General features: G+C 38.7%; 1 protein-coding gene across 1 annotated transcript; it reads right to left on the bottom strand.

Moving 5' to 3' along the window:
• Positions 1-241: 241 nt before the first annotated feature.
• Positions 242-22539, bottom strand: LOC133699358 (uncharacterized). Its single transcript, XM_062122594.1, has 9 exons — positions 22458-22539; positions 22194-22348; positions 22080-22162; positions 21851-21938; positions 21499-21609; positions 9737-9859; positions 9529-9669; positions 462-584; positions 242-394 (listed from the first exon to the last, which is right to left on the bottom strand). Exons 1-9 carry the CDS (start codon positions 22537-22539, stop codon positions 242-244), a joined length of 1059 nt encoding a protein of 352 aa, XP_061978578.1.
• Between the last annotated feature and the right edge of the window lie 1404 nt (positions 22540-23943).

Genomic DNA, 23943 nt, shown 5'->3' with positions numbered 1-23943 from the left:
ACAACACAAAAAAGGGAAAACCCTAAAAAGCTTAACTTTTTTTCTCTCCCTCACCCAAAGAGAGGAGAAGCCGCCGCCCCCCATCCATCAGGGTTTCCCTAGCTGGCCAGCCAGCAGCCTTTCCTTCTCCTACAACCCGAAGGAGCCTCATCCCTCTCTCGTTTGCAGCCCCAAAACGGCCACACAGACCTTCTCCCTCTTGGCAGCCAGAACACAGCCCCGATCTACCCTTCCCTCTCTCTCAGCCGCACACCAGGAGACCCACACACGCTCCCTCCTCTCTCTCTCGGCCACCGTTTCCTTCTTCTCCTGCTCTTCCTATTCCAGCAGCGTCGTACCCATCTCCTCCACCAAGAGCAGCGGCAGCAGAACTCAGCAACAAGGCAAACCACCGCTGCCACCAACAGGAACGAACACCACCGACGCGCCACCAGCCTCGACAGTTTCTCCCTCCAACAGACCCGGTTGCTCCACCAGCCTGTGCAGCAGCGCCGTCCTCCAACAGCAGCAGCTCCTCCCTCAAGCGCCGCTGCACCCGCAGCTCCGGCCTCCAGCCTCCACCACTCCTTCCTCAGCCTGCAGATCTGCCATAGGAAGAAGAGAAGCAAGGGGGCAGAAAACGGATGCAGATCTAAAAAAGAAAAAACGAAACAGATTGAAAAACAAGAACAAAATTAAAATCAACTGGCTTGTGTGATTTGATTTCTTTTTTGTAGGTCGCCGGTGTTGCAGAAGAGAAGAGGAGAAGAAGCCAGTTTCGGCCGACTGCTTTCTCGGCGGACGCACCGCCAGTGACGGTGGCGCGTGGAGGTCACGCGCCGCCACTGTTGCTGCAATTCCAGAGGGGCCACCTTTGCAATTTCTGGAGTTTTGGGGGACTGTTTTGCAAATTTTGGTTTATTTAATGTAATTTTTTATCTAGTTTTTGAATTCTTGTAATTTTGTAACATGTGAAAGATGGTGTATGAGAAAATCATAATAAAAAATGTGTGTGTGTTTTAGTATTTTTTTTATGTATGTTATTGAATCAAAGAAAAAAATGAATTTAATATTTTAATTTATATGCACAAATATCTAAAGGACAGATAAAAATCATGTTGTATTTCCTATAAAAATGTAGAACATGTATCTACATATATTTTGGGAACTAATAACTGATTTATCAAAGCCTTAGAATTGAGCTAAAATTTTATTTTTAAAACGCATCAAGTCTACAAAGCAGCTTACCTCAGGTAGGGTGTGTTAGGGGTGTTAATATCTTCCCTAACCACAACCAGTCCCTTTCCCGTGAATCTCTGACAAGACCAGTACATCCGGTTTCCTAGTAGCCCACAATCAATTACTAGGTGGCGACTCCAACGAACCAATCAAAACGAACAACGATAAAATCGCCAGCTGACGTCGCGCGGATTTTTTGACGTGCGACAGAATGGCGACTCCACTGGGGAAGGTATTGTTTTCAACATTATTGGACTAAGCTTTGTGTATTTGATGTGTTTATGTTTTTGCATTTTTGTCTTATTTTATTTTTGTTTTATTCATGCATTTTGTAGAATTGTATCATGCATCACATATTTTAATTTTTTAAAGCACACACAAGCTTCAGGTTAGGAGGGGGACTAGCAGCTTACCTTACGACTGTTAGTCAAGGTTTAAGTTTGTGTAAACCCCAACTCTTCGTTGAGTGCTTAGACTGGTAACAGTTGGTACATGTGCCATCTCATTACCTACTGGGCCCCTATATTGCCTTCAAGAGGGTGATCACTGGGACAACAAGAGACCCTTTTTAGAGACCAAGTAGTAAACCTACCTTTTGTCTCACTTAAAAAGATTAGAACCTGTCTTTAGGATGTGTGCTTCGTATACATTGTTTTGCATCAGGGCAAACCCTTCTTGAAGCATCTTGAACTCAAGACTTTTGGGTGACCCAATGGCCGTCACTCAGAAAATTTTCATTGTAGAGTTTGGGGCAAGAATCAAGATTCTTGTTTCATCATACAAGAGTTACAACCATATGTCACCCCTCGAAGGGCGAGTTCTTCATATAGATTACATGTTCATACATTTATCATGCATGTACCGGGAGGAAAAATAGGTTCCTCCATCCGAGCTGTGCTACACATGATTGAAAAAAAAGACGATGGAAATAAAGAAAGATGTCAGAGAGAGGCACAGAGTCAAAAGAAAGTTGAGAGCATCAAAGGTGAATTAGCTAGGTTCAGATCTGCCTGAACAAGTGTAGAGCATCAAATGGAAAGGGAATGTCTGCATAGTCTTCTGTGGGAACACCGCTCGTCCACGTCCCATTGAAGCTGTGCCTCTCCTTTTCAGTCATGAACAACAACAACAATGCTTTCAGTCATCAACTAATGACAACTTTTGTTCTTGGTCAGTTGCCCTGTTAATTGTTCATCGCCTCCACATCTTCTAATGGCACCAAATAAATTTAGCCTTCGGTGCATGGTGCGTTAGTCTTCTTTGACGTTACCCCAATTGTTAGCTCAATTCCAGTTCAGCGGCACAAGATGTAAAAAAAAAAAAACAAAAAACAAAAAACAAAAAAACAATAAAAAAAACCCCGAAAAAACCCATGATTAGACACTGAACTTCTACGTGGCAGAGCTCTCTTTGCAGAGATTTGTTTGAGGATCTGCCAGTGGGGCATGCAAGAGGGGATGCAGTACTTTCATACGCTATAAAAATTTGCCTCATCAGTTTCAGCACTGAAACACTGGAGTAGGCCGAAGAGTCAGACCTAGTCTGAAAACATGAGGAGTCATCAAACTTTGACGTGGCAGAGCTCCCTCCACAAAAACCCGTTTGTGGTTCTGCAAGTGGGGAATGCAAGAGATGATGTAATAGTTTCAGATGATATGAAAATTTACACCACCAGTTTCAGTACGAAGACACTGTAGTGGGTTGAAAAGCCAGACGTAGTCTGAAAACAGGGGCAAGCATCAAACTTCAACATAGCAGAGCTCTCTCAACAGGAATCTGTTTGTGGATCTGCAAGTGGGAAATTCAAGAAAGAATATAGTAGTTTTAGATCATCTATGATTTTCCTCCTTACAGTGTCAGTATTAAAATGAAAAAAGTAGAGAGAAGAGACATGCCTAGACTGAAAAACATGAAGAAGACTGAAACTTTCACAGAGCAGAACTCCCTCTACAAGTGTCTGTTTGCTGCACCGTCAGTGAGGAATCAAAGAGGGGACAAAAAGGGTTTCAGATTCATCAGTTTCTCTTCCAATTGAGACAACGCATCATTTCACACATTGGCAGTGACAATGCTGCAAGTCTCAAGGTGCTGCCAAGATTACCTAGCTGTTGGAAGGTTTCCAACAATCCACAAACGACCACAACAACATTGGAATATTGACATGAAGTTGTGTGGATTGCCAAAAGAATTGAGCTAGCTATCAAGAGAGGAAAGATTAAAGGATCTACCATGGATTCCATAACAGTGATGAGAGTTGAATCAGAAGATGACTCTCAATTGAGAAACCTCAGTCATTTTGCCTTGTCAGGTCTTGCCATAACATCAATTGCTCCAATGTCTTTGCCAAAGATAGACATTCCTTTACCATGTGGGTTTATTTACCAGCATCTGCCAGATTCCAGACTTAGTGCCCCGGACTTTGACAAATTGCATGCAACCACCGTGGTATAATTCAAACTAGATGTGAATATCATGGGGGGTTCCTGGACCATTTCAATTGAACAGACACAAGAGTTTCAAGAATCGAGCTCAGTTTGTGAAAGATGATGTCATCGATCATTTTGTCACCAGAACATCCTCAGAATGACGAGTGATCGGAATTGCTAGGCAAAACACAGATATTGCCAGAAAAGATGATTCAAGAATGGCGATGAATTGTCAATCATATTGTTGTGGAATGTTGCATTTTTGTTTTGTGATCACATCTCATCCTTCAACGAAACATGTCTTGTTTTTGTCTCTTTGTTGTTTTGAAATCAACATATGTTTAGCATTCTATTCTGACAAAATATTTTGATCAAACTCCAACATGCAAAGTTTAATCATGAACATTAAAAGTGTTTTGATTGCAGAAATGACTTGATACTTGAAAATGACATGAGGTGACCAAACAATTTTGAACTCATACCTCCTGAAACTGTACCACACATCATATAGCTAGTTTTAGCAGTATGCATAATGACATGTAGTGGATTCAATAGTTATGGACTCGTGAATCATGACTCTTACAAGTCCAAATCATTACACTGGACGAGGTCAAAATTTATCGGTTCTAACCGACATTGCTTGAAATGAGAAAAGGCCATCTTTGTTATCCCTTCACTTTCTAAAAGATTATATCCCTTGCAGTCCCATTTTGAGCCTGGTAAAATATTTTCTTTCAAAAAGAAACCTTGACTAGGATCACACCCCATACTGGGGGCAAATGAGAGATATCTTGAAGACAATGATAGAATCAACGATAAAAGAAAGGCTTAGAATAAAAGCCCAATGATTGAGAAAGGGAGAACAAGAAAAGCCATAGATTGAGGGCCATCCAAGAAAACTTTGAGGAAGGTTATGTAAAAGCAAAAAAGAGTGGAATGAAAGGAGAATGCATATCAATTCTAAGAGGGGCAAAATAGGTTTCAATTGAAGAAAGACACAACAAATGCCAAAAGTCAACACAAAAAAAATCAAGTTTCATGTCTTTTGGTGTGTCTAGGATAAAGCCTTTAGTGTCTTCAAAAGGATTAGATTGATTATTCATCAAAGAAAAGTTGGATTTACATTATGACCTATGTTAAGAGAATTCTGATCTTTGAGATTAACAAGGTTATATGTCACTTTCTCCACAACAACAACAAGAAAAAGAGTTGATGAATAGTTTGATGTTGATCCTAGGTCTTTGAAACCCTCAAACACTTTTTGAGCTTGTGAAATCCCTTTCTTTCATAGCCATGTACCATAACCTGCATTACGTGCTTTTAAAAGCCTTTTTTGATCAAGTAAGCAATTTGAACCGATAAATGGCGATCTCAAAACTTGAAGAGTCTTTTCCGTAAGGGTAGTGACTTTATGAATCAAGCTACAGATTATTATGCATGTTGATAAAATTGGTGCTGAAAAAGAAAACAATCTTTCTTGATGAATCCTCAAGTTTTGACTTGAGCCTTTTGTTTTCCTTGAAATTCACAGAAGGTCACCTCATCGCAGACCATCAAAAGATATACCCAAGATCAAAGATTAAAACTGATACAAATAACCATGAAAAGAGTCATTTTAATCTTATAACAGGTCATTTCTGTTTTCAAAATACAAGACAGTCAAAAGATTACATTGAATAGTGTGTGTTGGGTCGTTGACCAAAGAAGCTTGATTTCCAAAAACACTTTCAAAAATTGACATCTCTTTGATTTCATTTCAACAATTAGACTTGAATAGACATGACCGTTGAAATATGAGATTTGATTTCAGAACAAGGAAGATTGTCAAACAAGAAGAACATCGATCGAATTTGAAAAATCCTTGACAAGAATGACATCAACATTTCTTGACGTTCCTTGAAAAGTTAACCACTTGGGGGCAATACAGTGGATCCTGAAAGGGAAACAAGCAGTATTCAGATCAGCTAGGGGGCAAAGAAAGATGATCAAATGATGAATCAATGCACCGAGGACAATGGTGTTTAAAGAAAGCTAATAAGCAAAACAAGCATTCAGATCATTACTGGGGGCAATGTTGTTCAAAGACAGTCGGTGATTTAGTGAACTTCAGCAGCCATTGATGTTATCAAGTGAGTGCATTTGAATGAACATCTAACATATGCACACCACCAAGACTGACGGTAGATCAAAGATGTACCTGAAGGACATCTTCATTAGTCATCTTTTGAAGCATGGCTATCGACTGATGTGGGCATGCATAGTTGCATTGGAATGAATGTCGGAAAGATGCGCACCACCAAAACTGAATGTGGGACCATCTATTTTGGAGCAAATGCGCACTTCGAATATGGGTGATAACATGAACATCATCAATGATATCAAGACATTTCTTTCCATTATCTGATTTGACAAGCTGAGAGAAATCCATGAGAAAGAACATTGAATATACAACGATGAGTCTTTCACTGCAAGCTATGAGATGCACGTCTGGACGACTGGATGATTTCCATGAAGACTGGTGATAACATATACTTGAAGAGTATTGTTTCAGCTTGGGGCAAGTTAGTAACTGATTGACAATCATGATGGTGTTGGCACGATGTGCACAATCAATGAGAGAACAATTCTCCGGATAATACAGAAGATGAATGATCGGTTAAGCTTTTCATGATGAATCAAGCAACACCGCACTTGGGGCAGAGTTAAGCTTGATAAACAACAAGAGCAGTAACCGTCGAAGACAGCCCAGGATGGGCACTGCACTTACAACTGAGTGGATGGCTAGCACACGAATGAGCCAGTACATGGGAAAGCAAAGAAGGCTTTGATTAGCAAACAAAGGCACCCTATGACGATGGATCATCAAAGGGGGGGACCTATATTTCAAATCAGGTAAGGATGCATGCATGTCATCTAACCTCAAAACATTGTACATATTTTTTTATTTTTGTTGCAGGAAAAATCCTCAATGTAGTTTAGCAAGATTGGGGACCAAAAAAAAAACAGAGAAAAAAAAAAGAGGGAGAATCATTGAGCTGATAATAACAGAGAATCATGGTTGTGACCTTGGAACGGGAAGAAGATGAGATAAGCCTTACTGTTAGGAAAATCTCAAAGAAATGAAAAGATCAACCTTGCAATCAGGAAACATCGAGTTTTCAAACCCTGCGATCAAGAATTATCAAGAAGCACCAAGTTTTCTGGCCCTTCTTCTATCATCCTTTCAGGACTTCGCCAGGTAAGTCCCATTTTTCACACTTGTCACATCACATCCTCCACTTGGGTTCGTCACCCATACAATGAGACCATTATTTTTCTTGGGTTCGTCACCCATACAATGAGACCATTATTTTTCTTGGGTTCGTCACCCATACAATGAGACCATTATTTTTCTTGGGTAGGTCACCCATACAATGAGACCATTATTTTTCTTGGGTTAGTCACCCATACAATGAGACCATCATTTTCTTGGGTTTGTCACCCATACAATGAGACCATTATTTTTCTTGGGTTTGTCACCCATACAATGAGACCATCATTTTTCTTGGGTTAGTCACCCATACAATGAGACCATCATTTTTCTTGGGTTCGTCACCCATACAATGAGACCATCATTTTTCTTGGGTAGGTCACCCATACAATGAGACCATCATTTTTCCTGGGTAGGTCACCCATACAATGAGACCATTCTTCATTTTTTTTACCTGGGTAGGTCACCCATAACAATGAGACCACTTCATATTTTTCTCATCTTCCATCTGGGTAGGTCACCCATTATAATGAGACCACACTTCACATTCTTTCCATTTGAGTAGGTCACCCATCATAATGAGACCGCTTTCCATATTCTTTCCACCTGGGTAGGTCACCCATTACAATGAGACCACTTTTTACACATTTTTTTAGTTCCAGTTGAATGAGGTCGCCAGGTGGGATCTCATGTAGCTTTGGTTAAAGGGAATCGTCAGATGGGATTTCAGGTTGACCGAGCTACCACACATTTTTTAGTTCCACTTGAATGAGATTGCCAGATGGAATCTCATGTAGCTTTGGTTAAAGGGAATCGCCAGATGGGATTTCAGGTTGACCGAGCTGCCACATTTTTTAGTTCCACTTGAATGAGGTCGCCAGATGGGATCTCATGTAGCTTTGGTTAAAGGGAATTGCCAGATGGGATTTCAGGTTGACCGAGCTACCACACTTTTTTTCTATGTTCCAGTTGAATGAGGTCGCTAGATGGGATCTCATGTAGCTTTGGTTAAAGGGAATCGCCAGATGGGATTTCAGGTTGACCGAGCTACCACACTTTTTTTCTATGTTCCAGTTGAATGAGGTCGCCAGATGGGATCTCATGTAGCTTTGGTTAAAGGGAATCGCCAGATGGGATTTCAGGTTGACCGAGCTACCACATTTTTTTAGTTCCACTTTAATGAGGTCGCCAGATGGGATCTCATGTAGCTTTGGTTAAAGGTAATCGCCAGATGGGATTTCAGGTTGACCGAGCTACACACATTTTTTAGTTTTGGTTTAATGAGGTCGCCAGATGGGATCTCATGTTGGTTCTGGTTAAAGGGGATCGCCGGATGGGATCTCAGGTTAGCCCAACCACACATGATATTGGTTCTGGTTAAAGGGGATCGCTAGATGGGATCTCAAGTTAGCCCAACCACACACAAGATAATGGTTCTGGTTAAAGGGGATCGCCGGATGGGATCTCAGGTTAGCCCAACCACACACAGGATAATGGTTCTGGTTAAAGGGGATCGCCGGATGGGACCTCAGGTTAGCCCAACCACACACAGGATATGGTTCTGGTTAAAGGGGATCGCCGGATGGGATCTCAGGTTAGCCCAACCGCACACACAGGATATTGGTTCTGGTTAAAGGGGATTGCCGGACGGGATCTCAGGTTAGCCCAACCACGCAGATTTTGGTTTTGGTTCAAGGAGGTCACCAGATGGGATCTCAGGTTAACGAAAAAAAAAGAGAAAAAAAAAGAGAGAGAGCAAGAAAGAAAGAACGGAGAGAGAGAAAAGAGAAAAAAAAAAGAGAAGAAGGAAAACAGAGAGAAATAAAAAAAAATAAAAAATAAGGTCATTAGATCAGTGAATATTCAACAAGTTAGGAAGACAGAAAGACAAGTTTTTTCTTTACAAAGCTTACTACGATAAACGTTGAGGAGTTTTGTTTCGTAAGCATTGTAAAGAGGGGGCATCTGTTGCTACCCAATTTTTGACCCATGTTTTAATAAATTTTCAGAAAAAAATCCAAAAATAGCGAAAAGCATTGAAAACCCAAAAAATACATTTTTTAATACATTTGCATTGTTTTTAGCATTTTCAGTGTCGTCTAAAAAGAATTTAAATTTTCAAAGGTCTTTCGAACGCGTTGAACTTTTAACGCGTTAATTTTAAAATCATTGATTTTCCTCATTGAGTCGACGTTGATATTTGCTCGCTTTCAAAAATACAAAAAAAATAAGAAAAATCAAAATTTACAAAAAAAAGAGGAAAAGAGAAGGAAAGGAAAAGTTGAGGGACTAGTTTGAAAAACCTAGCAAAATTTTTCCTATAAATACCATGCTACACTGAATTTTCAAGGGAGGGGGGGGTATTTTTGCAATTTGGAGAGACAACACAAAAAAGGGAAAACCCTAAAAAGCTTAACTTTTTTTCTCTCCCTCACCCAAAGAGAGGAGAAGCCGCCGCCCCCCATCCATCAGGGTTTCCCTAGCTGGCCAGCCAGCAGCCTTTCCTTCTCCTACAACCCGAAGGAGCCTCATCCCTCTCTCGTTTGCAGCCCCAAAACGGCCACACAGACCTTCTCCCTCTTGGCAGCCAGAACACAGCCCCGATCTACCCTTCCCTCTCTCTCAGCCGCACACCAGGAGACCCACACACGCTCCCTCCTCTCTCTCTCGGCCACCGTTTCCTTCTTCTCCTGCTCTTCCTATTCCAGCAGCGCCGTACCCATCTCCTCCACCAAGAGCAGCGGCAGCAGAACTCAGCAACAAGGCCAACCACCGCTGCCACCAACAGGAACGAACACCACCGACGCGCCACCAGCCTCGACAGTTTCTCCCTCCAACAGACCCGGTTGCTCCACCAGCCTGTGCAGCAGCGCCGTCCTCCAACAGCAGCAGCTCCTCCCTCAAGCGCCGCTGCACCCGCAGCTCCGGCCTCCAGCCTCCACCACTCCTTCCTCAGCCTGCAGATCTGCCATAGGAAGAAGAGAAGCAAGGGGGCAGAAAACGGATGCAGATCTAAAAAAGAAAAAAACGAAACAGATTGAAAAACAAGAACAAAATTAAAATCAACTGGCTTGTGTGATTTGATTTCTTTTTTGTAGGTCGCCGGTGTTGCAGAAGAGAAGAGGAGAAGAAGCCAGTTTCGGCCGACTGCTTTCTCGGCGGACGCACCGCCAGTGACGGTGGCGCGTGGAGGTCACGCGCCGCCACTGTTGCTGCAATTCCAGAGGGGCCACCTTTGCAATTTCTGGAGTTTTGGGGGACTGTTTTGCAAATTTTGGTTTATTTAATGTAATTTTTTATCTAGTTTTTGAATTCTTGTAATTTTGTAACATGTGAAAGATGGTGTATGAGAAAATCATAATAAAAAATGTGTGTGTGTTTTAGTATTTTTTTTATGTATGTTATTGAATCAAAGAAAAAAATGAATTTAATATTTTAATTTATATGCACAAATATCTAAAGGACAGATAAAAATCATGTTGTATTTCCTATAAAAATGTAGAACATGTATCTACATATATTTTGGGAACTAATAACTGATTTATCAAAGCCTTAGAATTGAGCTAAAATTTTATTTTTAAAACGCATCAAGTCTACAAAGCAGCTTACCTCAGGTAGGGTGTGTTAGGGGTGTTAATATCTTCCCTAACCACAACCAGTCCCTTTCCCGTGAATCTCTGACAAGACCAGTACATCCGGTTTCCTAGTAGCCCACAATCAATTACTAGGTGGCGACTCCAACGAACCAATCAAAACGAACAACGATAAAATCGCCAGCTGACGTCGCGCGGATTTTTTGACGTGCGACAATATAGATGGAAATAGGGCAATGAGATAATTAATGCACAAATTAAATAAATTGGAGGATCGGAAATTTTTCTGGTATGAATTTCCTAGGTAAAATATTTTGAAATATATTTTAATTAATTCGAAGATAAAGAAGGTAAAGTTAAATGTAAGGAAAACAAATTAAGTTCAAATGATGAGGATTGGAATTATAAAAGATAAAAAGAGATGTAACTCAAATAGTAAAAGAAATTAAGAAAGAAGAGGGTCAAAAAAACAAAACACTTATGTAAGTGGGGTTAAATGTCAAATAAAAAAATAAGATTATAAATACCCTTCTTTCTTCTCCTTAAGGCTGGTTGCAGCAAGAACAAAAGGAGGAGAGAAATTTGAATTTTTCCATCAAAAATTAAAAGAGAAACACCAAATTTACTAAGTTTACACAAGTTTTAGATCAATTGGTAGGGAAAGCATCATTAGGCAAGGAAATTAGCAAGAAACAAGTGAAGAAAATTTTGAAGAGAGAGGGAGAGAGTGAGGCTCGGCTAGTGCATAAAAAGGGAGGAGTCAAAATGTTTTGATTGGTTAAGGATCGAAGTCCAATTGATCACCAAGTAGGGAGCCCTAAACTTGATTATGTAAGCCAATTTGAATTTGATTATGAATTGGTGTATTAATCTTGAATTTAAGTTCAGGTTGTTGAGTAGAATTTGAGAGAAATATAGAATCATGTGGAATTGAATTAATTAGAGTATTGAAAATTGTCTTGAATATGAAATTATGTAGAGATACCAAAGAAAAAAAAATTCAATGGTTAAAGAAGCAAAGGTGGCTAACCATTTAGGGGTGAATTGGAAAAGAAGAATTTATGATTTTCTTTGTAAATTGCTTGTCATATGTTGTTTATAATGTGAACAAATGGTTGTTTTTTTAGGGAGAGTGGAAAATGGAGATGTTTGAGGGTTTATTTAAGACATTGATGAAACTGAACAAATTCATCTCTCTAATTCCATAAAAGATCCGAGCCTAAAAATAATAGAATTTAGGAAATGTCATTCATAGAAACTATAGCCAAAGATGTTAGCTTTCTGATGAGACTGACTTCGCCTAATTTGGAGTTCTAGAACTCCAGATATAAGTAATACTCTGAGGAGAGGTCGGGTTGCCATCTCTACTGGCAATTTCAACAAGTTGGTAAAATGGGTAATTTAGATGCGTTACGGGTAGAAATTGGGTTTCTTTCCCTCGGTAAATGTGTAGTTTTGTGTTTTAAGGTTCAAAGGAAATAAGTCGTGTTCAGAATTGATATTTGTAATGTTAGTTATGATTAAAAAAACAATGATCTTAAGGTATATAATGGGAAACATAAATGTGAAGGAAGAAATTGTTGAATGGAAGTCAATATTTGCTGATTTTATTGTTATTAAAAAAATATAACTTGAATAGGAAATAATATGGTATACATGTGAATACAAGAGGGGTCACAGAAGCTGTACAGCAACAGCAGGAGAGCACGAGCCAAGTTTCTGCAGCAGGTAGGTGTTCTACACTCATATCTTTCTTAAATGTACATAATTATGAAAGCTTGTTTAATTTTTGGATTTTATATATAAATGTTGCCAAAAGAAAGCATCTAATGAAATGAATGAGAAATTGATATAGACTTGATTAACTATTCTGGTTGGGAATAGTTAATGATATCAATGGGTTCCTTTGATATCAGTATTTCCCTATATTTGATTAATCAATTCTGAGAACTGGAGGATAACGATGTCAGTAGGGTTTACTAACATCGGCATGATCATCCCGAAACATGGGGGATATTGGACTTGATTAACTATTTCGGGTTAGGAATAGTTAATGATATTGATGGGCACATCGAGTTTGGCATTTCCATGCAATTTGATTAGCTATTCTTGGTATGGACGTTAATGATGTCAAGGATCCTTGACATCTGTATTTTTTTAGTACATTTCAAAGTACTATTGGGACTTGATTAACTATTTCAAGTTAGGAATAGTTAATGATATTAAGGGGTTATATTGACATTGACATTCACGATAAATTTAATTAGTCGGTCCTGATGAAGGAGACTAATGATACTAATGGGATTCATTAGTATCGGCATTACCATCCTAAGATTTTGAGAAGAAAAAAAAGATATGATTAGTTATCTGGTAAAGGATGATTAATGATACCAATAAATTGGTATTGGCACTTTCTTGAAGAAATTGTCCTTCAGTATAAATACGTGATATTTGTTGAAAATTGAGAATGACATGAAAAATGTTAGTGAATTTATGAGAAAGAAATCCTAAAAGGGACCAAGCCAGAATTGTAGGGAAATATAAATGAATGTTAGTCTTGAATAAATTGTTTGATTATTAATACTAATAGTGTTTTTCCATGATATTTATATTCCAATGTTATATTTCTTCCGGGTCCGTCACACTCACGACATGAGTGATTTTCAGATCTTTCTATCATTTTGTTATCTAGTTAGGTGAATACTTATGTATTTTGTATCTTAAGAAACTGTCATGACTTAAATTGTAATAATATCTTTTAAATTCAATGTACGAACTTAAATTTTATTTTCATGTATTTATAATCTACATGTATACGCGTTTACTTATTTAGTGTCCTTTAATACTTCATTTCTATTAAATTAATGTTTGAGAGATTGTGATTGCATTGACAAGATCTCAATTGCAATTTTGATTTTAAAAATCAATACAATTGCATCCCTGCCAAGTTCCAACATAAACTTTTAATTTTTTTTTAATTTAACCCTTGATTCAATCAATTTCAGTTCCTTTATTTATGTGTCTTTTCTAGTTTGGTCCTTAGATTCAGATTTCTTCAATCAAGTCCCTAATTGGCCATCAAACTTTAATAGTTATGCAATTAAGCCCCTGGTTTAACCAAATCAACTCTTAAAAATTATTATTTGACCCCTGAACATTAATTTCTTCCAATTAAAGCCCAAATTAACTTAAAAATCAATTTTTCTTGCAATCAAATCCTATATAAATTCAATTAAACCTTCAATAAAATTTAATTGAGTCCATAAACATTTAATTTTGGGCTTTTCTTCCTCAAGTTGAATTTTCTTTGTCAACAGGGCTCTCATCAGTCAAAATATACTGCCAAAATTCAATATTTGTATTTTTGAACCTTCTCCACCAATTATTGAAACATTGATGAGCCAACTTTTTATTTAAGATTTTTATCGCGAACTTGGCAGTCAGCCAAGTCCAAAGAACGTGGGTATGACATGTTTGTCAAACCCAAGGTATTTAGACTTGGTGGACAGCCACGTCCAAAGTGTGTGGACTTGGTAGTCAGCCAAGTCCATGTAACGTGGGTCTGGCATTTTTGTCAAACCCAAGACACCTGGACTTGGCAAATGGCCAAGTTCAAAGAACGAGGACTTGGCGGTTAATCAAGTTCTAAATAACATAAGTCTGACATGTTTTCCAAACCCAAGACATCTGGATTTGGTAGATAGCGAAGTCTACTATGCGTGGACTTGGTAGTCAGCCAAGTCCATATAACATGGGTCTAGGATGTTTTCCAAACCCAAAGCACTTGGACTTGGAGGACAGCCAAGTCCAAAGTGCGTAGACTTGGCAGTCAGCCAAGTCCATATAATGTGGGTCTAGCATATTTGTCAAACCCAGGGCAATTGAACTTAGCAGATAGCTAAGTCCAAAGTGCATGGACTTGTCAATTAGCCAAGTCTAAGTAACGTGGGTTTGGCATGTTTGGCAGATGACACGATCAAAGAGCTAATGTCTTATCCCAAGTGCAGGAGTGTCAAAGTAATAAATAACCCAACAAGACCTGGGTCGATCCACAGAGAGGTCAACTATATATATATATTAACAAAGAGTTAAAGAGATCTTTAAGATGTGAGATTAATGTGAGGATTAAACAATAATAAAAACAGATGTCAAGATTAGATGGTCCACTAATGGTATTAGAAATAAATATAGCGTAAACTCTTTTTATTACTCAATTGGAAACCACACACAAAGGAGGTTCCAATCGGATGATTTATCCTTAATAGGTCATTATAAATTTTTAACATGATCATATTAATTATCTTATTTTAGTAACACCGTACTTTTAAGTATTGTCAGGAATTAATGATGCTAACTTATGTTAATAACAAATCAAGTTCCTCTCATAACAACGATATCGGCTGAAGACTATGAAGGATCAAGCATTTGATGTACCACGTATTATACAACACAAATCTAGATTAACCATTTAACGAGCAAGATATTAAGAATTGATAAGATAAAAAGATAAGACATATTAATAACAAACTTTCTTGGATATAAACATTGAAGTTGTTAGCACCCCTAGTAACAACCCTCGCGGCGGAGCGGCGATCCTCGATTGATTTCGGGGTCTTTGTTTTGTGTAAAGGGAGTCGCCACCTAGTATTATGGTCACTAGAAAACCTAACTGGTCTTTCAGAGATTCTAAGGCAAGGGACTGGTTGCGTAAAGGGAAGGTGTTAGCACCCCTAGTACGCCTTACCTAAGGTAAGCTACTTGGTGTTTGGTTTGTCTTATAATTGCTATGGTGTTGGTGTTTTCTAATCCCATCAGTTTTTTCTCGTTTTGATTCTAACTAAATTTATTAAGATAGAAATCCAAGGAGATTCCATGTGCTTTACAAGCTCATTTTTCCCTTGGTATTTCAAGAGTTTGCGACTCGTAAATCGCATGGAGGAGGGACAAAAATTTAGAAATCTAGGGTGCTTTAAAAATCTATTTTTTTTGTCTTAGTGTTCTATACTCTCACGGCTCGTGAACCGTGGAGTAAAAAAAAATTGAAATGTCCTCGATTATAATCAAGGCTTCTTTCAAGGATGTGTGCGGATTTATTATTCCTAGAAAATTATTTTAGATATTTACCACTCCGGGTTTCTTTATCCAAATATTAACAGTGAATAATAACAAATTATTCCCAATAATATTTTGGATATTCGTCCTTTAAGGATTTTTTTATCCAAACATTAACGGTGAATAATAGATGAATTCCCCCCAAAATAAGATTTTTATATTTTTTGGAATATTGGCCAATACCCTTTGGAGTTTTACAAACATGTTGTAAAATCCAGAAATGCAAGAAAATAATTTTTTTTGTTGTGTTTAAGAAATCCATGCGAGAACACATTTTCGAAACTTCCAATATTTTTTGTATATATAAAAAAACATTCAAAACATGTTAGGGTATTGGCCGTATGCAACACACAAAAAAAACATTTTTTATATATATTTTTTGTCAAAACAAAAACATCACAATTAGATGTAAACACAAAAATGAAAAGTAGCAAGCCATGATTCATATTACAAGAACTACGAGAAACTTGAAACAATTCGTAACAAAAAAATCGTTCAAAGCCAAATCAACTTAAAATGTTGTACACTGGAAAGGACTAAACCCGTATGCATGAGGGAGCCAAAGTTTTGAAACTGAAATTTTTAAATCAAAATCCTCCTGCATGTGACCATGACTCATGACCTATTTTCTTTTTAACAAACCGGGAGAAAAAACTGCCATGCTAGTTTCATACCAAAAAAAGAAGAGCTTGGGACGGCATGCCTTTGTAACACATATATATCATGGACTAGAAACCAAAGCAAGACATGGCCGGCTCTTTCAATAAAAAAAATGGAAGGACACGAACAGAAAAGGGAGCTGTTGATGAAGAAAACAACAGCCCCCTTCCCCGGTTCTTTAATTCTGAACCAGCGAAAGAAAGGAGATAAAAAAAAGGAACACCAGAGGCTAGCCAAATCTTAACATAGTCACCCATCCAAAAGTCAAAACTACAGCAGGAACAACACAAAGCAAGTGAGCATTGTACAGTCTAAAATTGAAAACTAATGTGCAAAACAAAAACAAAACAGGTACAAAAGATTTAAAGGCAGCAAAGGAGGGGAAAGTTAAGACTTACCTGCAGGTCTCACTGTGTTCTGTTCTGCAGAAGATGAAATAAAACCAAGCAAATGTTGCTGTCAAGGTTTTAGCAGCAAAGCTCCCTCTCCGTCTTGTATTCTTTCTCTCCTCTTTCCTCACAATAACACCAGAACACAAGAAAGAAAGCTCTCTCTATTTGCTGCGTTTTTTACTCTGCCTCTCTTACGTTTTTCTTGTCTGTCTTTGGCTCTTTCTTTTGCTGCTCTTTTCTCTCCGTTTTTTCTCTTATTTTTCTGCTCTCCTCCCTCTTCGCTTTAGGTCATTAGAAGGGCTTATATATAGTCTAGAATATCTCTATTTAGGAAAGATTTAATGCATTAATTCTAGGATGTAAATCCCTACTAATTTGCAGTAAAAAAAAACACAAAAGGAAGCTGCAATATTCTGATTTTGTGCTGGTGCTTTACGTCTGATTTCTTTCCAGTTTTAGAGGAGGGTGTGGTTATTTTCTTTCCTTCCATAGGGCCAGCTGCTCCCTTTGAAATGAGGCAAGAAAAAAACGTGGTTGCAGCTCCAAAATTCAGGCATGATGATAAAGGAAAAACAGCAGGAATTTGCAGCGAAAAAAAGGAAAGAAATCAGATGGAGGGTGCAGCTGCAAAGTCTCATTTTCCTTATTCGGTGTGGAAAAAATCCTGTCATTTATGATGATCCAGCCCCCTCTCCAGCTTTCAATATCCTTCTTCAATTCAATTCCTCATTTTAACAATTTTCAATTCAGTCCTTGGTCCAAAAAAAATCCTTCGAATCAGCCCCGCGAACTTGGCTATATCCTTCCCGTGGCAGAATTTTCTACCCTCACGTTAGATATTCAAATAGGAATATCTTGAGCTTCTGATATTGAAATCAAGTGATTCAAAAGCCCAAATTCATCTACGCATCGAGGACTAAAACTTTGATGAAGAAGTCGAAGTGAGATAAAATCTTTTTACATAACAAAATCTAGCAGTAATTTGGTTGGTCGAAAGGGATCTCCGGGTCTAACTCAAAAACTGACGAATGCCGAGAATTCTGATATGACTAAGAGTATGAACTAAGAACAAAAATCATAAAAACTAGGCCAAAAATAGAGTTTTTTTTTGTGCAGACTCGGGTTAATATCTTTCTCGCGGCAGAATTCTCTACCTTCACATTAGATATTCAAACGGGAACATCTTAGGCCTCTGATATCGAAATCAAGTGATTCAAAAGCTCAAATTCATCTACGCGTATAGGACTACAACTTTGATGAAGGAGTCGAAGTGAGATAAAATCTTTTTACAAAACAGAAACTGACAGTAATCTAGTTGGTCAAAAGGTTCTTGATCTGACAATACTGAACATCCAAATCTGACTGAGAATCTGCTCTAAGAAAAATGATCCCTAGGACCTAATAAAGGTGTACGTCAATTTTTCAACATGTAATGAGTGACAGGATATACCTAGGATGGTCAGATATCGTACGAAACTGAGTCAGAATCAGAGCCTAAGTTGGAACCAAAAAATTGCGACAGCAGCAGAACTATTTTTTTAGTGCAAATTCTGAGGGATTTTATTCAACCTTAAAGACCAGATAAAAATGAACGAATTTAGCATTATGAAGACTCCTGATCAACCTAAGAAAACCTGATGATTTTGGTAGTAAAGGGGAAGGATAAAAAGAGCAGAAAACAATTCAAACAAGGTTTCAAAACACAAAATATTTCTTTCTGTGCTTTTGTAAATCTTCTGGCGAATATGAGCTAAACTCCTACACTCTGTTCAAAAGGGGTATACACCGTCTCCAGCACGTGGGGTCCAAAATTGAGTAACAACAGTTGCCCCCTCTTTACAATGCTTACGAAGCAAAACTTGTCAAGCGCTTCGCGCAGTAAGTGTTGTAAAGATAAACCGTCTGATCCTGCTAAATCTCACTGTTTTTCCTAAACAATGGTCTCCCTATCAGATGACCTGCCTATTTAAGATTTTCTAGAATTTTTTTTATTTTTTTTTGAAATGGTTCGATTATCGGGTGACCTACTCATCCTAAAATTCTTGGAAAACTCCATGCTTTCCTAAGAAATGGTCTCAATATTAGGTGACCGGCACATCTTAAAATTCTTAGAAAACTCCACGCTTTTCTAAGAAACGGTTTCAAAATCAAGTAACCGGCCCCTCTTAAAATTCTTTAAAAAACTCCACGCTTTTCTAAGGAATGGTCTCAATATTGGGTGACCTGCCCATCTTAAGATTCTTAGAAAACTCCACGCTTTTCTAAGAAACGGTCTTAATATCAGGTGACCGGCACATCTTAAAATTCTTAGAAAACTCCACGCTTTTCTAAGAAACGGTTTCAATATCAGGTAACCAGCCCCTCTTAAAATTCTTTAGAAAACTCCACGCTTTTCTAAGGAATGGTCTCAATATCAGGTAACCGGCCCCTCTTAAAATTCTTTAGAAAACTCCACGCTTTTCTAAGGAATGGTCTCAATATCGGGTGACCTGTCCATCTTAAAATTCTTAGAAAACTCCACGCTTTTCTAAGAAACGGTCTCAATATCGGGTGACCTGCCCATCTTAAGATTCTTAGAAAACTCCACGCTTTTCTAAGAAACGGTTTCAATATCAGGTAACCGGCCCCCTCTTAAAATTCTTTAGAAAACTCCACGCTTTTCTAAGGAATGGTCTCAATATCGGGTGACCTGCCCATCTTAAGATTCTTAGAAAACTCCATGCTTTTCTAAGAAACGGTCTCAATATCAGGTGACCGGCCCATCTTAAAATTCTTAGAAAATTCCACGCTTTTCTAAGAAACGGTTTCAATATCAGGTAACCGGCCCCTCTTAAAATTCTTTAGAAAACTCCACGCTTTTCTAAGGAATGGTCTCAATATCGGGTGACCTGTCCATCTTAAAATTCTTAGAAAACTCCACGCTTTTCTAAGAAACGGTCTCAATATCAGGTAACCGGCCCATCTTAAAATTCTTAGAAAACTCCACGCTTTTCTAAGAAACGGTGTCAATATCAGGTAACCGGCCCCTCTTAAAATTCTTTAGAAAACTCCACGCTTTTCTAAGGAATGGTCTCAATATCGGGTGACCTGCCCATCTTAAGATTCTTAGAAAACTCCACGCTTTTCTAAGAAACGGTCTCAATATCAGGTGACCGGCCCATCTTAAAATTCTTAGAAAACTCCACGCTTTTCTAAGAAACGGTTTCAATATCAGGTAACCATCCTGTCGCCATAAAATCCTGTCGCACCCTCGCGGCGGAGCGGCGAACCCTCGATTGATTTCGGGGTCTTTTGTTTTATTATGAATAAAGGAGTCGCCACCTAGTATTATGGTCACTAGGAAACCTAACTGGTCTTTCAGAGATTCTAAGGCAAGGGACTGATTGCGTAAAGGAAAGGTATTAGCACCCCTAGTACGCCCTACCTAAGGTAAGCTGTTTGGTGTTTAGTTTGTCTTATAATTGCTATGGTGTTGGTGTTTTCTAATCCCATCAATTTTTCTAAGTTTCTAACTAAATTTATTAAGACATAAATCCAAGAAGATTCCATGTGCTTTAAAAACTCATTTTTCCCTTGGTATTTCAAGAGTTTGCGACTCGTAAATCGCAAGGAGGAGGGACAAAAAAATTTAGAAATCTAGGGTGCTTTAAATGCCTATTTTTGCCTTAGTGTTTTATACTCTCACGACTCGTAAACCGTGGAGTAAAAAAAAATTGAAATGTCCTCAATTATAATCAAGGCTTCTTTCAAGGATGTGTGCGGATTTATTATTCCTAGAAAATTATTTTGGATATTTACCACTCTGGATTTCTTTATCCAAATATTAACATGAATAATAACAAATTATTCCCAATAATATTTTGGATATTCGTCCTTTAAGGATTTCTTTATCCAAACATTAGCGGTGAATAATAGATAAATTCCCCCTAAAATAAGATTTTTATATTTTTTGGAATATTGGCCAATACCCTTTGGAGTTTTACAAACATGTTGTAAAATCCAGAAATGCAAGAAAACAATTTTTTTTGTTGTGTTTAAGAAATCCATGCGAAAACACATTTTCAAAACTTCCAATATTTTTTTATATAAAAAAATATTCAAAATATGTTAGGGTATTGGCCGTATACAACACACAAGAAAACGTTTTTTATTTGATCGAAACAAAAGCATCACGGTAATCACAAATAAAGACAACAAGTCATCACATATATTTCAAAAACAATCATAAGCCTTAAACATTCCAGTTAAAATAAAGCAGGAGAAAAAAAAAGCCCTCTAAAGCCAAAACTCATCAAATAGAATTTGATCCATCAAATCACTCAGAACCTAAACATAGCATGACCTATTATTTTCGACAGAAAAAAAAATAAGTCCATATCACATGTTGTTACCCAATTTTTGACCCATATTTTTGATAAATTTTCAGAAAAATAAAAAAAATAGCAAAAAACAATGAAAACCCAAAAAATCTATTTTTGATATATTTGCATTGTTTTTAGCATTCTCAACGTCATCTCAAAAAAATTTAAATTTTCAAAGGTATTTGGAACGCGTTCAACTTTTAACGCGTAAATTTTACAATCACTGATTTTTCTTGTTGAGTCGACGTTGATATTGCTCGCTTTTAAAAATACAAAAAAAGAGAAAGATCAAAATTAACAAAAAAGAAAAGAAAAGGAAAGAAAAGGAAAAGTTGAGGGACCATTGTGATTTTGGCCAAGCCACACTTCCTATAAAAGCCACGCTACAGTGAAAAAATGGGGGAGAAAACTTTATTAACGGAGAAAAATGGAGAGGTACAGGGGCGGAGAAAAATTGAGAAAAACCCTAACCTAAACAAAAACTACACAAAAAGCCGCCACCCTCTGCTTGCACGGGGACCTTCCCCCATTTCGGCAGCTCCCACCTAAACCAGCGCCATTCTTCCCCCTTTGCCTGGCCAGAGACAAACCAGTGAACTGCCAGCCAAAAAAGCCATCAGCCTTTGAAAAAAAAGAAGGCAGCCGCCGCCCCTATCTTCTTTGATTTTTTTCGTTTCCTCCCGAAAACCGGTCTGCCCCCTTCCCTTGAAAAAACGAGAGACCTCTCTCTGCCCCCTCACTCTCCCCTCTCGCCGGCAGTCGCAGCAGCTCCCTCTCACAAAAACCAACCAAGGCAGCCCCCATTTTATCCTTCTTACACGCTGGCCAGCCACCATACACTCCTTTCATCCTCACCCGACCAGACCAGGGTCCCTCTCAACCCCATCTTCCTCTCTACTGAACTGAGAGCCCTGCCCCCACCTTCCCTACAGAACAGAGCCCCTCCCGTTGCAAAAAACAGAGAGCCAGAAACCGTGGCCGCTCCTAGCTTTTGGATTCCCTTCTCCCAGCACCTAGCCGCCATTTCCATCTCCATCTCCCTGCTATTCCCTTCCCCAGCCGCTCACCCAAACCGGCTTCCACCGAAACCCAAACCTCCAGCAGCAGCGTCTCCTTCCCCATCAGCAACGTCTGCTTCCCCTTTGGTTTCCTAAACAGCAACGGCCACTGACACAGGAGACCAGCCCCGCAGCAGCTCCTTGCTTCCTCAAGCCGAACACAGCGGCAGCCCCGCTGTCTTCTTCCCAGCCTTCTCTCAGTCCCACGGCGACAACAGCTCCACAGCAACCCAGCAGCGCCCACAGACCGGCAGCCCTTTGGTCGTGCCACCGGCCACCTGAAGCAGAAGCAGAAGAAGAGGAAACAAAAAAAACTTGCAGAGAGAGCAGCAGATCTGAACAAGGAGAAGGAAGAGGAGCCGATCTGAAAACAAAGCCAAAACAGACTTGTTTGTTGCGTTTTTGGGTGTTTTTGCAGGTAACGGCGTTGCCCACAGCCGACAGGAAGGTGAAGAGGGGAGGCAGCCATTACGGATCTCCCCACGCTCTCTGGATTTCACGGCGGCGCGTGGAGGAGACGCGCCGCCACATCCCAAATGCCCAGAAATTTTCTAGCCACCATTCCTGCAGTTGCAGAGGGCCTTCCCTGCAATTCTTGTAGATTTTGGAGGGTTTATTTTGTAATTTTAAAATTGTATTTGATTTTTTTGAATTCTTGTTTTTTTTTACATGTAAAAGATGGTGTATGAGAAAATTATAATAAAAAGAGATGTGTGTGTGTGTGTCTTTGTATTTTTATTTATGTTATTGAATTGTAAAAATCAAAAAAAGACAAAAAGAATTAAGTGTTTAATTTAAATATGGTTAAATATCTTAAGGATAAATAAAATCATGTTATATTTTCCATGAAAGTGTAAGAACATGTTTCTACATATATTCGGGAATTTAATAACTGATTTATTAAAATCTTAGAATTTAATTAATATTTTAAATTTTTAAATCACATCAAACCACAAAGCAGTTTATCTCAAGTAGGGTGTGCTAGGGGTGCTAATACCTTTCTTAGCCACAACCAGTCCCTTACCTTTGAATCTTCGACAATGACCAGTAAATCCGGGTTTCCTAGTAACCCTCAATGAAATACTAGGTGGCGACTCTTAAAGAACTAATCAAGCAAACATAACGAAAAATTGTTGAATCGTCGCGCGGGGGACGTGCGACATCACATGAAAAAAACAATTGCCGAATCGTCGCGCGGGGGACGTGCGACATCACATGAAAAAAACAACCCTTTGAACCCAATCCTATAGTAAAACCCCTGACTAACGCCTCTCCTTTTTTTTTAAGCACTGCCATGTTTTTTTTTTCACGCGAAAAAAAGCAGGAACGTGTAGTAAATACTAAGGCTAAAGAAAAATGCTTGCTATCTTATTTCTGCAAATCAAAACAGAGGACAGCGTGAACCCTGAATCTGCCAAAAAACAAAAGTCCCTTAACTAACAAATGCTCTCCCTCACGTTTTTTATTTTTTTTCTCCTTCGTGTAAAAAAACATGCTGCGCCTATAAGCCAACTATTACTATGCAACGTTCTAAGGCCAGGTGACACTCAAGCAGACGGAGGAAAGGGACAATGAAGACCGTCAAAACTCACAGTCCCTCACAGCAATAGAACAAGAAAAAGAGCACGCAGCTTTAACGTCAACAATAATCCGACTCAAAATCAGGGAAAAAACAGCGGGCAAGCATGGCACCTTTTGTTCAAACAGAAACCAAATATCTAGAGCAAAAGAAGAGACGGGTTTTGGGATAGCACAGACCAACGGTGCCAAGTCTGAATATAACAAAGAAAAGAAGCTGGAAACTATACCTGCAGATCTTACTCTCTGTTTTCTTTTGTGCTTCTGCTCCCTCTTTTCTTTCTCCGTTCTCCCC

Source organism: Populus nigra, chromosome 7 (genome assembly GCF_951802175.1).
Source record: "Populus nigra chromosome 7, ddPopNigr1.1, whole genome shotgun sequence".
NCBI classification, from domain to species: Eukaryota; Viridiplantae; Streptophyta; class Magnoliopsida; order Malpighiales; family Salicaceae; genus Populus; species Populus nigra.
The sequence above is the reverse complement of the archived record's forward strand: the minus strand, read 5'-3'. Positions and strand labels throughout refer to the sequence as shown.